This window comes from Athene noctua, chromosome 36, assembly GCF_965140245.1.
Source record: "Athene noctua chromosome 36, bAthNoc1.hap1.1, whole genome shotgun sequence".
NCBI classification, from domain to species: domain Eukaryota; kingdom Metazoa; phylum Chordata; class Aves; order Strigiformes; family Strigidae; genus Athene; species Athene noctua.
In genome coordinates this window covers 394,710-407,638 of record NC_134072.1, presented here as the reverse complement: position 1 = coordinate 407,638, position 12,929 = coordinate 394,710, and the positions used below count along the sequence as shown (strand labels likewise).

Genomic DNA, 12,929 nt, shown 5'->3' with positions numbered 1-12,929 from the left:
CCAGCCTGCCCTCTCGGCAGGCAGCTTCCAAAAACTGTGTCCCGAGCATCGGAGAGAAGGAAAAAGATGCCCTGAAACTTGGAAGGAGCGTCCTGAACTGCTGCTGGGCCTTGGGAACACTCTCCTCTGGACTGTCTGGCCATCCCCAGGGAGGGCACGTCGCAGATGGAAATATTAGCCCAGTAAGGATTTAGCAGCAAATCAAGATTTATTGATGACTGGCAGCCCTTAATCATTAACCAAGGTAAGGATTTACAAATCAGTTCAGTAAAATACATGATGATTCGAATAGCCACTTCACTAGAGGTTTGAAAGTGAAAAGATTCACACTAACTTGCTGTAAGGTATCCTAACCCAGACTATATATATATATCTGTATATTCCTAGAGGGAAGATGTACAAACAGACGGTTCCTCTGCCCAGCATTACCCCCTCTCTCCCTTCAACTCTCTGTGGAGTGTGGCCCCTCTCACATCATTCCCCCTTAACCACCGGCCAAGCCTGGTGCTGGAATAGCCACAGAGGACGAGTCGCCTTCTCTCAGGCCGCCTTCTGCCTGCTCCCTTGAAGCAGGTCTGGGGCATCACCTTCAGGTCAACCGCCCCAGAGCAAAGCAGCCTCGAGTCCCGTTTCTCTGGGGCCCAGCCCTGGTGCCTCGGAAGCCTCAGGGGCCTTGACAGCAGGTATTCCATTTTCAGAGGGAGCTGCCCTGGCACCCTCGGGGCCCGGCTGGGCGTCAGCTGTGTGCCTGGCGTCTGTCCACAGAAGCCAGGATGGCAGCAGGGAGCTCCCGCACCCTGCTCGAGCTTTGAGGCTGCCGTTTGATCCCCTGGGAGACGATCCTGAAGGGTACAGGGGCCCAGGAGGGCTGGGCGCTCTCTAAGAAGGAAGTGTTAATGGCTCAGGAGCAGGCGGTCCCCAGGTGCTCTAAGAGAAGCCGACGCCAGAGGAGACCACCCTGGCTGAACAGGGAGCTCTGGCTGCAACTCGGGGAGAAAAGGAGAGTTTTACAGCCTTTGGAAGAAGGGGCTAGCCACTCACAGTGATTACAGAGAGGCTGTGAGGCTGTGCGGGGTGGGAATTAGGAGGTCCAAATCCCAGCTGGAAATTAATTTGGCCTCAGCTATCAAGGATAACAAGAAATGATTCTGTAAGTATGTCAGTAGCAAAAGCGAGTCCAGGGAGAGTCTCCATCCCCTGCCAGACGCAGGAGGAAACGTGGTAACCAGTGATGAGGAGAAGGCTGAGGGGCTTAATGCCGCCTTTGCCTCAGGCTTTAGAAACAAGACCAGTTGTCCTGAGGGAATCCAGCCTCCGCAGCCAGAAGACAGAGACTGGGAGAATGACCCCCCGCAGTCCAGGACACAGTCAGTGACCTGCTGCATCCCACAGACGCACGCCAGTCTGGGTTAAACCACGACACCAAGTGGCAATTTTGCCTTCTCAGAAAAAAAAAAAAAAAAAAAAAAAAAATCACTTCAGGTACCAGCAGTAGCGCTCCCTTACTGGGTACAAGACAGCAATAGAGAATGAATAGAATCGGTGAATCAGAAGAATTCCGGTTCCGGTTCAAAAAAACCTTTAATGTCACCGAGTCCGGCCGTGAACCCACCACTGGCGAGCCCCCCCCCCAAACCGCGTCCTGAGCGCCACGTCTGCACGTCTTCTAAATACCCCCAGGGCTGGGGACGCCACCACCTCCCTGGGCAGCCTGTCCCCGTGCCCGACAGCCCTCACGGTGAAGAAATTCTTCCCGCATTTCGCTCTGGTGTTGGGAGAACGCGGTAGCGGGGGGGTGAAGGAAGTTTCTGAGCAGGGACAGAGAGGGGGTGATAGGGGGGAAGAGACAGAGGAGAAGCGAGGGCTGCAGAAAGGGAAGGACGGAAGAGGGAAAGAGAGGACAGAGGGGACAGAGCGGGGAGAGGAGCCCGTGTGCCGGGCTGGGGGGGCGTGAGGAGCGCCCAGCTCGCTCCCCACGGACAAGAGGTGCTCCCTCTCCGGGGTGGGGGTGGCCTTTGGTGGCCGCTGCCCCAGCAGGGGTCCACAGCGCGATCTGCAAACAGCAGCTGTAATTCCCACCAGGATCCACTCGCCCTAACACGTGTCTGCATGCCCTGGTGAGGAATTCCAGGGAAATCACCCCAAGGAAAATTAGAAGAGAGATCTGTCAAAGGGTGGGTGGAGGTGGAAGAAGGGGCAGTGGGTAAGGCAAGGGAGCATGAAGAACAGCCCCTGTGACAACCAGGAGGGGCCGGGACCTGTGACTCATTTCTTTAATTAATTATTTCTTCACTGCATGCTGGTTTATTGCTGCCTAAACAATGCTAAAAAGAAGAAAAGTTGCTGCTGTGGGGAAAAGATTTTTTATTTTTTTACACACATTTTCTTCCTTGCTAGACAGAAGAAACACGGGCACTGACACACTCGCCTCCATCACTCTCCTGATCAGGGGCATCTGAAAATTGCGTCTGACGCTTATTCTTCAGTGGCAAAGCCTCAGTTTTCATTGCCAAAGCCTCAGTTTTTGTGTCTGAACCTCACGTGAAGACACTAAAGGTCACTTCAGAGTCCGGAGACGCCTCAGTTTGGTTTCCAGGCCTTCATTTATAGGGCTCAAAGCTTCAACTTCAGGGTCCAAATTCTCATTTCTGGGGTTCAAACTCCCTTCTACAGCTCAAAGTGTTGTTTTTGTACTCTTATTTTAAAGGCCCAAAGCTTCATTGTAAGGCTCTAAACTCTCATTTGTAGGGACAAAGCCAGTTCTTCACAGTCAAAATCTACATTTAGAGAGTCCCAAGCCTCTGTTTATGGCCCAAAGCATCATTTTTGGTTTCCAGAGTCTTCTCTTTAGAGTCCAAAGCATCAATTGTAGGGCACAAATCCTCGATTTAATCCTCAAAACCCACTTCAGGGAACAAAACCTCATTTTGGGTCTCAAAGCCTCATCTTTATTGTTCAACGCCTCAATTTCAGGAACTCAAGCTTCATTTGCAGGGCGGCAAGCCTCATTGTAGGGCCCAAGGGTTCATTGTTTCTGAGGAATTACAGCCTCATTTCTAGGGCCCAAAGCCTCCTTTGGGGGGTCTCAAAGTGTCATTTCCAAAGCCTGACTCCGTGTTGTGAGGGTACAGAGCCGTCTCACTGTGCTCTGCAGCCTGATGCCAGCCTCAGGTAGCGTTTGTGAAGAAAGACCTTGTCCCCAAAGGCTCCCGGGTGCTGCTGCGGTGGGTGCTGCTGGTGGGGCTGGGCCATGGGGGGAGCTGGGAGCCCGAGCTCGGGGCTCAGGCGGGGCCGTGGAGCTCCCTGGGCAAGGCAGGGCCGCCCTGGTGCTGCCCCGCTGCTGCCCGGGGAGGTTGAGTGACCCGGGAGCTCTGTCCTGCCAGGGGGGTTGTGCTGTGCCCGCTGCAGGGGCTGCAGAGCCAGGGGCAGTGGCCGTGGCCCAAGCGGCGGGTGTCCCCGTGGGGCTCTGGCGCCCGTGACAGCAGAGAGGAGAAGTCCCCGAGGGTGTCACCAGGGTGCCAGGCGGCAGCACCCGCTGCAGTCTGGCTCGGGCCAGCGGCGAGTGAGGGCGGCGGGGGGAAGGCTGGGCCGGCCGAAGGCCGGGGCAGAAGCTTTGGCCCCCGAGGGGGGTTTCTCCAGCCGGGGTGAGGGCGCAGCCGCTGCGGGGAGCACCTGGGGCAGGGCAGGTGCCGCCCTCGGGGCTGGGCGCAGGGCTGCGGGGGCTGCCAGCCACGGCCAGTGCCCGGGGGCTGCGGGGAGACGTCCCCGTCCCTGCAGCGCTCACCGCCCTCACCCTTAGTGCCTCCCAGCTCCCTCGGCCCCTCTCCCAGCCGGCCCCAGCCCCGGCACGTTCTCCCCTGCTGCCCCAGCCGCCACCTCCCTCCCAGCCAGCCCCACTGAGCCCCTTCTCTCCCTCCTCCTCCTCCTGCAGACCATGGCTGTGGGCATCATCTGCATCCTGACCCTGCTGAGCGTCGCGCGATACTCTCTGAGGGAGGGTGACCAGGAGGATGCGGACATGCAAGAGCTCCTGCAGCAGCGTCAGGAGCAGCTGAGGCAGGAGGTGACCAGCCTGCTGACAAAGATGGCGCAGAGGAGGCAGGAGCGGTGCAGCTTCGCTGCGGAAGGCGTGCTCCTCGCTGCCGGCCGGCACTGGTGGCTCTGGGCCCCCGCCGAAGCCCTTTTCCTGCTCTTGGGGCTCCGCCGGCTGCGCAGGCAGAGCAGCGCTGACGGCGACAGCGGCAGCCAGCGGTGAAGCGCCAGCGACGCCGAGGAGCGGAGAGAGCGGGAGGAAGACTGCGAGGGCAGAGCAGAGCCCGGTGCCACTCTGCGTGCAGACAAGACTCTGGAGAAGGCGGGGAGCTCCGCTGCGCCTGCCAAGCAAGCCCGGCCCAAGAACTCCTTCCTGACGGGGCCGCGTCCAGCCTCGGGCCGGGGCAGCGCCTACGAGTGCCCCCAGACGAAGATCCGCAAGCGCCCGCTGCTCGCGCCCCCGAGCCCACCCCTCGGGCACAGCGTCCGCCAGCGCTGGGCACCGCGGGGGATCTGCCGGCGACGCGCTGCTGCACCCCCGGGAGCTCCTGACGGGGAACGTGCTGCGCCGCCGCCTCTGCCCCGGGAGCAGCTGAACGGCAGCCGGGTCCCCGCTGCCCGCGCAGCCTCTGCCCCGCTCCGCCGGGATGCTCCTCCAGCTCGGAGGCGCGTGAGGGGGTCCCTAAATACCCCAGAGAAATATTATATTATTGTAAATAAATAGATAAATTGCCAGAAGTGAGGTTGTGTCAAGAAACCCCGTGGCCGTGAGCGTCTGGGCAGCACTGGGTTGGGGGATGTCAGCCCTTGGCTCCAGCTCCGCTCTGCAACAAACAGATGAAGTTTGGGGTTGGATTCCCCTTCGCAGGGGTTACACTTGAGACCTTTAGAGCCTCCTTCCCTCCTCCCTCTTCTCCCGGGGGTCTGCACGGCCCCTCCTCCCCGGCTCCCTTCCCACGGCCCCGACCACACTCCCCCCTCCCCAAATTGCCAAATCCCCAAGCCCCCAGCTACTCCCTGAGGGCGAGGCAGGAGCAGACCCGCGGGCTGGAGCCGGCGGCGAAGGGGGAGCCGGAGCGGGGTGAAGTGAAGGGGCACGGCGGGGGGCACTGGCACTGGGGGGGTCAGTGGGAGCTGGAGGGAGAGGGGCCGGGAACTGGCAACTGCTGGTTTTAATGGAGCTGGTCCCACCCCGAGCCCTGCCCTCCCCTGGGCAGGGAGGGGGCAAAGGGTCGGATAATGGTGGGGCTTGTGCCAGTGGGTGTGCAAAGGTTGGGGCTTGTGTAAAGGCTTGTGCGAGCTTTTAGGGGAAGATGGAGGAGGATGGGGTGGAGAAGGAAGATGAGGACAAGGAATGGTGACAAAAATGCTGGGAGCTGCGAAGGCCCAGAAAGCCAAGCCCTCCCCTTCTCAGGGGCTTGTGCGAGCTTTGGCCTGGGGAAAGGCTCGTGCAACGTTTGGGACTTGTACAAACGCCTGTGCAAAGTTCAGCGCTTGTGCAAAGGCCTGTGCGAAGCTCAGGCTTGTACAAACCCACGTGCCATGTCTGGGGCTGGGGCAAATGCGGGGGCAATGCCCTGGACTTGTGCAAAGCCCCGTTTGCACAAGTGCAGAGCCCCGGCGTGGGTGCAAGAGCCCCAGGACGCGGAGGGACAGGGCTGCACTGCGGGGCACTGGGCGGCTGCGGGGCACTGGGAGTTCATTGGGTTATTAACAGCGCGCGGGTGCAGGTATTAACAGGGGGTCCCCGGGGGGGGCAGCCCAGGAAGGGGGACCCAGGGCCCTTGGTGGACATCGAGGGGCACCCAGGTCACACCCCGGTATCCCCCACCCCAAGGGGTCCTACCAAGCTCACTGGGGGGCACTGGGAGGTATTGGGAAAGGGAAATGGGGAAAGTGGGGGACATCCACGGACACTCTGGGCACCCCCAAGCCACCCTCTTTGTTCACCATAGAGGCATCACGGGACACTGGGAGGGGCCACGGGGACAGTGGGGCACTCCCAGGCCACCCCCCATCCCCATACAGGGGTCCAAGGAACACGTGGGGACCTCCAAGTCACATGGTGACGCTGCACCCCCACGCACTTGAGGACACTGGAGACACCCAGGACATCCCCTGACCCATAGAGGGGTGCCAGGAGACTGGGAGACACTGGGAGGGACACTGGGGGACCCTCAAGCAAACCCCCATCCCCACAGAGAGGTCCTGGGTACTTGGGAACAATGCGGGGCACAGAGGGACAGCAGAGAACCCCCAGGACACCCCCTGTCTCCATAGAGAGGTCCCAGGATACCCGGGGGTGATACAGGGACATTGGGGGAAGCCCCAGGCCACCCCCTGTCCCCAGCACCAGGGTCCCAGTAGGGTCACTGGGCAGACCGGGGGCACTGTGCCCCCACCCAGAGGTCCTGCTGGCTTTCCCAGCAGAGGAGGGGGGTGCTTGTGGACTGTCCCACGCTCCGACTGGGGAGGGACGGTGGGGGAGGTGGGGGCTGAGGGGGACAGTTGGGGTCCTGGGGTGGGGGCACCCATGGGGGTGTCACTGCTGGGGCAGGGACACCACGCTGTCCTGCTGGACGCTGCCGCTGACAGTGACACTGGGGATCGCAGGTGCCACCAACACCAGTTTGGCCACAGGCTGGACGCTGGGGACAGTGGTGGTGCCAGGGGACGTGGCCGTGGGCACCGGGCTGGGGCCGAAGGTGAGCGCCTGGGGGGCAGGGGGACAGCGTGGGGCATAATCCTCTGTCCTCTGTGGGATTCCCTTGGCAAAAAGAAGTGACACTTGCAAAGGTCACCGGGAGTTCAAAAACTCTCTTTCTAAGTTTGTTTCGCTTCATGGGTAAAGAACACCTGAGCAGCGCCGGCACTGCCCCGCACACAAAGCCCTGCGAAGTCACGACAAAGAAATTAATTGCAGGCTTTGAGCAGGAAACTCATCGGGCAGCCCCACAGCTGAGCTCCTGTTTGACCTCATCTCAAAGCCCTGAGACACAGAAAGGCTTAAAACAGTTGCCAGGGAGGCCCCGGAGCTCTGAACCACAGAGTCTCCCTGTGACAGCCCCTGCAAGGGAAGGTCACCGAGGGCCTCGTGCCAGGTCTCTCTCACTCTCCACTAACAGGAACAGCTCGGACAAAGCGAACCCGCAGCGCTCTCCAGAAGCTTCTCAACCCCTGGGGGGTTTTTAATAGGATTTTGACACACCCCCAGCCACAAATAATTCTCCAGCCTTGGGGTAGATCTCCGGGTGATGCTCTTCAATAGCTGCTTAACCCTGAACAAAGCCTGAACCACACGTGGGAACACACTGGCTCTCAGCAGTAAGATGACCACGTTAGTTGGATATTCAAAATTCCCCGAGTTCTCAAACACAGTTGTAAGTAGCCTCAGGACTGACAACTTCATCGCGCCTCCGATCAATGTTACGCAGCTCAGCAGAACAAAAATCTTAACCCAGCTCCCACGGGCGGTGAGCAGCAGCAGGGGGACGATAGACAGCAAATGAGGTGATGAAATTTTAAGGCGCCAAGTGATGGACATTATGCCCAGCAATTGATAAGCCAATGTAATGAATGCTTTAACCAATGGTTATGACACCCTGACCCCATCTGCCGTTATCTCGACCCTTCGAGCCCCTCGCTGGGCCCCAAAAAGGACTCTGGTGGTTTGAACTCGGTCGGAGCCAAACACCACGCAGCGCTCGGTCACCCTCCCCCCGTCGGGGGAACGGGGGAAGAGAGTGGAGGGACACAAGGAAAGATCGTAGGTTGAGATTAAAACCCACCAGTTTAGGGATTGTAATAAAACACAATAATAGAAAGTACAGATGGGTGATGCACAAGGCGATTGCTCAGCACCCACCGACCGATACCCAGCCCGCTCCCGGCCAGCGACCCCGACAGAACGGAGATCCTCCCGCCGTCAGAAAACTGGAAGCAGGAGAGAGCGCACCTGCTTTGTATCCTGAGCATAACGTCACGGGATGGGGAACACTCCAATGGCCACTCTGGGCCTGGCACTCCGGCTGTGCCCCTCCCAGCTGGAGAAAATGAACTCTATCCCAGCTGAACCCAGGACACTCTTGTAGCAGATTAAAGCTACTCTGCGAGTGCGGGAGAGAACAGGACAGGGGCGAGCAAACGCCTCAGGTGACCGCCAGGGAGAGTCGGGGCAGGCTGGAGTGTTTCTGTCGCGACCAAAGCAGAAGGCCCGGGGGCTGTGCCGGGGTGTGTGAACCCTCTGGGACCAGCCGGGGGGTACAGGAAGGCGCTGAGGGGACATGGTGGGGGCCTGGGGGCACCTCGAGAGCAGCCATGGCCCATGGTCCCCATCCCCCGCAGGGGAACCCCTGCCCCGCCCGGCCTGGGTGACGCGTCACAATGTGACCCCTTTGTGACATCGCTCCGTGTCACCCCCGGCACCGTATCTGAGCAGCGCAGCCCCGCAGGGTCTGACAAGTCGGGGAAGGGACAGGGCAGGAGCGCAGCGAGGAGACGCCTGAGCACAGCCTGTCTTTCCCCACCGCCCCCGGCGTTTAAGCTGAACCCCCCCCGGTCCCTCAACCACTTCCCTCCATTTTTGAAGATGGCAGAGAGACCCCCCAGCAGCCCCAGGGTGGTTTGGGAGGAGGTGGAGGCTCCCCAGGAGAGCAGCTCTCCTCCAGAGCCCCACGAGGTGTCCATGGTCCAGCCCCTGCAGATGGGTGAGTAGACGGCTCCCCGGGGCGGGCTCGATGCCGGGACCCCGTTCCCTCGGCGTGGGGCCATTTAAAGCTCTTCGCCGCCCGGGAGGCTCGTTGGCGAGGGTGGCGTGTCCTACCGACTCTTCCCTGTTTCCCTGTAGGCGAGACACTGCCGGAGGAGGAGCCAGAGCTCACAGAGCTCCAACCAGGGTGCGATTCTGAGAGCACCTCGTTGCTTTCTTGGCTTGACAGCAGCGACATGACAAAGGTAATGAGCTCCCCCCTCGCAGGGACCCTTGTCCGTGGCATCAGCTTGTGCGAGCAAAGGGACCCAGGGACGGTTGAGCTGATCAGCCGTGCAGCACCGTCGGCGTGCTCAGAGTGACACGTCTTCCCCCCATCCCTCTTCCCGTAGGTGTTTGGCAAATACCTCCGGCCTTCTCAGAGGACGGACATTCTCCTCGTGGCCATCGAGGCCTTGACGTCAGACGATGTCCAGGACAGGCAGAAGGGCATAGATGTCGTGTACATGGCCGTGAGGGACCCCGCGTCCTGGCTGGCGGATGTAAGTGCCCCGTGGCTGGACCGTCCTCCTGTGTCAAGACGTGTCAAGCCTTGTTCTTCCCTCCTGCCCTAACCCGGCTCTCTCAGGCACCCCAAACCATTTCAAGGCAGCAGGGAGGGGTGGGAACGGCAGCACCATCCTTACCCATGTCCCCTCCAGGTGCTAGAAATCATGAGATACATCCACAAATATGTGGAGCACGTCCGCACGGAGCCAGCCCGCAAGAGCCTGGACTCACTGCTGCTGGTGTTGACAGACTGGAGCCCCAGGGAGACGGTCAGGAGCCTCTTGAGGATCTCTCCAACGTGTGACAGGTACCGGCCCCGAGAGCCTTGAGGGCTCGTTCCCCAGGGGGAGAGTGGCCCAGAGACTCTCCGGCTGCCAGACCCACGGAAAACTGCAGGATATCTATCCCCGAGGGGCAGGGCTCTCCATCCCACCACGCTTCCCCCTGCAGCCAGAGCCGGCCCAAGCAGAGCCCCTGCCCCACGGGAACAGAACCTCACCCCCCTCTGCCTCCGCGGGCACCCCGAAATGAGGGGGTGGGCAGGGCCGGGCTCCGGAGGAACCGAGGCAGCTCTGCTGAGCGAGTTGGCTCTGGCTCCGCAGGGCGGCCATGGCCATGTGGGAGGTGCTGATCTCCGTGCGCTGGGCTTTGTGGAGCGTCTTGTTGCAGCTGGTCGACGTGCTGCAGGACCGGCGGCTGCGCAGGGTGTTCAGCTCTGCCACGGAGGACGCCTGCATCTACCCCATGATTGTGAGTGACCCACGCCCAGCCCCAGCGCTCTGCCTTCCTCCTCCTCCTCCTTCCCCTGCTCAGCACCAGCCAGACCCCTGTGCCACACGCTCGGGCCCACCCCACGCTGGTTTGGCCCCACCAAGCCTGTCCCGGCACAGGCAGCCTCTGCCCTCCCCCCTGCCTGCATCCCCCTGCCCAGCTCCGCAGCCTGGAGACCCCGGGAAGGGGCAGAAACCAGAGTCAAGGCGGTTGCTGGTCCTGGGTCAGAGACGTGGGGACTCTGAGGTGGCCGCAGGGGGAGAGGAGACCCTTGCCATGGAGCGTGCTGGTGGGGGGCGAGGGAGCCCTGCAGCTCTGCTGGTCTCACCACTGTCTCCATTTTAGCTCCTGCTCTGCACTGACATTCATGAGGCAGATTTTGCTGCCCTCTATGAAACCCAGAGGTACCTGAGGCGTCCCAGCCCGGTGATGCTCTCGCTGGTGCTCACGGGCCTCGTCATGCTCTCGAAAACACCTGGAACGGTGAGTGGGGGGTCGGCAAGGGGAGCCACATCGGCACCCGGGGGCTGGGGCGGTGGGGGGCGTCTTTCACCGCTTCACAAACAGGCAACGGTGTGTTTCGTACAGGCCAGAAAAATGTCAGTGCTGCTGCCAGACATACTGGAGACCCTGACGGACGCCAACGCCGATGTCAAGAGCAAGGCTCTGGTGTTGTTCATCAACGTGATGGGTCACATGAAGAGGGAGGAGGCCGATCTCATCTCCCCGAAGCTGGTGGAGAAGCTCCTGCCCCTCTTCGATGATGTAAGGCTGCCATGGGAGCCTGAGCCGAGGCGATGGCTGCAATGTGGCTGCCTTTGAGCGCGGCCATGCGGGAAGCATTTGGGCAGGGCTCCCCCCTTACTCCTCTTGCGTAGCCTTTGGGGGCTCTTCCCCTCCCCGCTCCTCTTCCGCGGCCTTTCAGGGCTCCGGGGTCGTTGAGCCGCAGCTGCGGGACTGGCCGACGGCTCCTGGTTCAGGATCCGACCCCGGAGCAGCTCCTCTCCGCCGGCCACGCTAACGCCCCTGCTCCCCGTGGGCGAGGAGCAGCTGGTGCTGAGCTGCCTCTGTCCTCCTCCCTGCCAGGAGTGCAGCCGGGTGCGGGAGCTCTCCATCAGCCTCTTCAGAGATATCATGAAGACTGCAGTGGGGAGAAACAAGAAAAAAATGGTGAAGACAGTGCAGAGTAACCTGATCCCACTGTACTTCCATACCAGCGACCAGGTCGAGAGCGTGGCCAAGGTGCAGTGACAGCGAGTGGTGTCGCGGGGAGGGGCGTGCTGACACCATGGGGGTGGCCTGGGCCTGAGGGACAATGGGAACGTGTGTCACCGCGGGGTCCCGCTGCACTGGTCCCAGTGCTGCAGAGCTGGAGGGGGAGGTGGCGTCGCCCCGGCCCACAGGAAGGGTCCCTGCAGCCCCAGCACGAGCAGGGCCAGAGAACCTGGCACAGACAGTTCCCTGCTCAGTCGGGGCCGGCTCCCAGAGCGCGGGATGGCCCCAGCAATGAAGGGGAGCCAATCCCGGGATCACCCCGTGCCCCCAGCTCAAAGCCAGGCTCAGAGCAGGAGGATGCCAGCTCTCCTTCCCTGGGCTCTGGTGCCATCTCCCAGCCTCTCCTTCTCCGCAGGCTTCCTGGGACACCCTCAGCGCCTGTGGAGACTTCCTGGGCTGGAGGAGGCTCAGCTCCGCGGCCGAGACGGGGCAGACGCACCTGATCGGAGACTGCTTGGTGAGGACACCCCCCAAACCCCCGGGCCGGGCTGGACGGGGGCTGCAGCCGTGCCTGGGGGGGCTGTGCCGCTCTGCATCGCCGCCCTGCCCCAGCCCCGCTGCTCCAGCTGCAGCCTCCTTCCCTGCCCTCCAGCACGCAGCCCCCAGGGGCTCTTCTCCAGGAGAGCCCGGCCCAGCTGGGCCCTGGCAGCGGGACGGAGGGGTCTCGGCACCCCCAGCCCCCTCTGCCTGCGGCTCTCTCTGGCCCCAGCCCCACGGGGCTCCCGGCTGGGAGACGGGAGTCACTGGGAGGGAGCGGGGGTGCTGGCGGGAGGGACTGGTCCGGACGGCTGCGGAGGGTCCGTACCAGCCCCGTGCCCTTGTGCTCCCTCAGATAACGCACAAGAGGAACAGCGTGGACGAGTATCTGCGCCAGAGCCTGCCCTACGTGGAGAACCCTCAGGCCACCGTGCGGGAGGCGGCCGTCAGGTTCATCGGTGAGTCCCCGGACCCATTTCGGGCCACCCAGCCCCAGTCCCCACTGGTGGGCTCGCTGGGGGCCTTGATGGGTCCCAGAGCCCTCGGGTGCTGTCCTTGCCGGGGGACAGCCCTGCCCAGGGGGAGCAGAGCTCTGACATTAGTTCTGTGCCCCAGGTCTTGCTGTGCGGCGCCGGAGTACCCTCAGCCAGGAGAGGGTGTGGCAGATCTGCAACAGTGAGTAGGGGACAGCCTGGGCAGGAAAATGCTCCAGGGGCAGACGAGCAGTTTCAGAAAGTTGTTTGTGTCTTAACACATAGGTTAGCATATCTCTTTAGTAAGGTCTTGAAATTGGAGGAATTTTGTTTCCTCACCAAAAAGGAAGGGAATCTGTGGGGGAAGGACAGCCGTCTCTGTCCTGCCCCTTGCCAGGAGGCTGATGATGTCCAGACTCCACGCTGGGATGCTCAGATCAATACACGGGCTCGCTGAGGCCACACACAACTCTAGACCAGCTCGAACAGCAAACAAAAAAATGACTCTGTGGCCTGGCCCAGTCCTGAGCCCCTCTGTGTGCCGGGGGCACACGGGTCACTCCTGAGCAGCAGCTTCAGCCGCTCCGGGTGTCTCACCGGCTCCTCCTGGCAGGGAAGGAGATGGCTGGGGCTGGCATGGGCTG

General features: G+C 61.4%; 2 protein-coding genes across 2 annotated transcripts; both read left to right on the top strand.

Moving 5' to 3' along the window:
* The first annotated feature begins 6,700 nt into the window (after window positions 1-6,700).
* On the top strand, window positions 6,701-10,882 carry LOC141972839 (uncharacterized). The gene is made up of 8 exons (XM_074930876.1): window positions 6,701-8,738; window positions 8,879-8,985; window positions 9,133-9,282; window positions 9,442-9,596; window positions 9,892-10,039; window positions 10,406-10,543; window positions 10,649-10,795; window positions 10,844-10,882. The coding sequence occupies exons 1-8, from the start codon at window positions 8,357-8,359 to the stop codon at window positions 10,880-10,882; spliced, it is 1,266 nt and encodes a 421-aa protein (XP_074786977.1). The 5' UTR covers window positions 6,701-8,356.
* An 18-nt stretch (window positions 10,883-10,900) lies between these two features.
* LOC141972838 (maestro heat-like repeat-containing protein family member 7) lies at window positions 10,901-12,408 on the top strand. The gene is made up of 4 exons (XM_074930875.1): window positions 10,901-11,302; window positions 11,691-11,792; window positions 12,168-12,350; window positions 12,382-12,408. Exons 1-4 carry the CDS (start codon window positions 11,195-11,197, stop codon window positions 12,406-12,408), a joined length of 420 nt encoding a protein of 139 aa, XP_074786976.1. The 5' UTR covers window positions 10,901-11,194.
* Window positions 12,409-12,929: the final 521 nt, after the last annotated feature.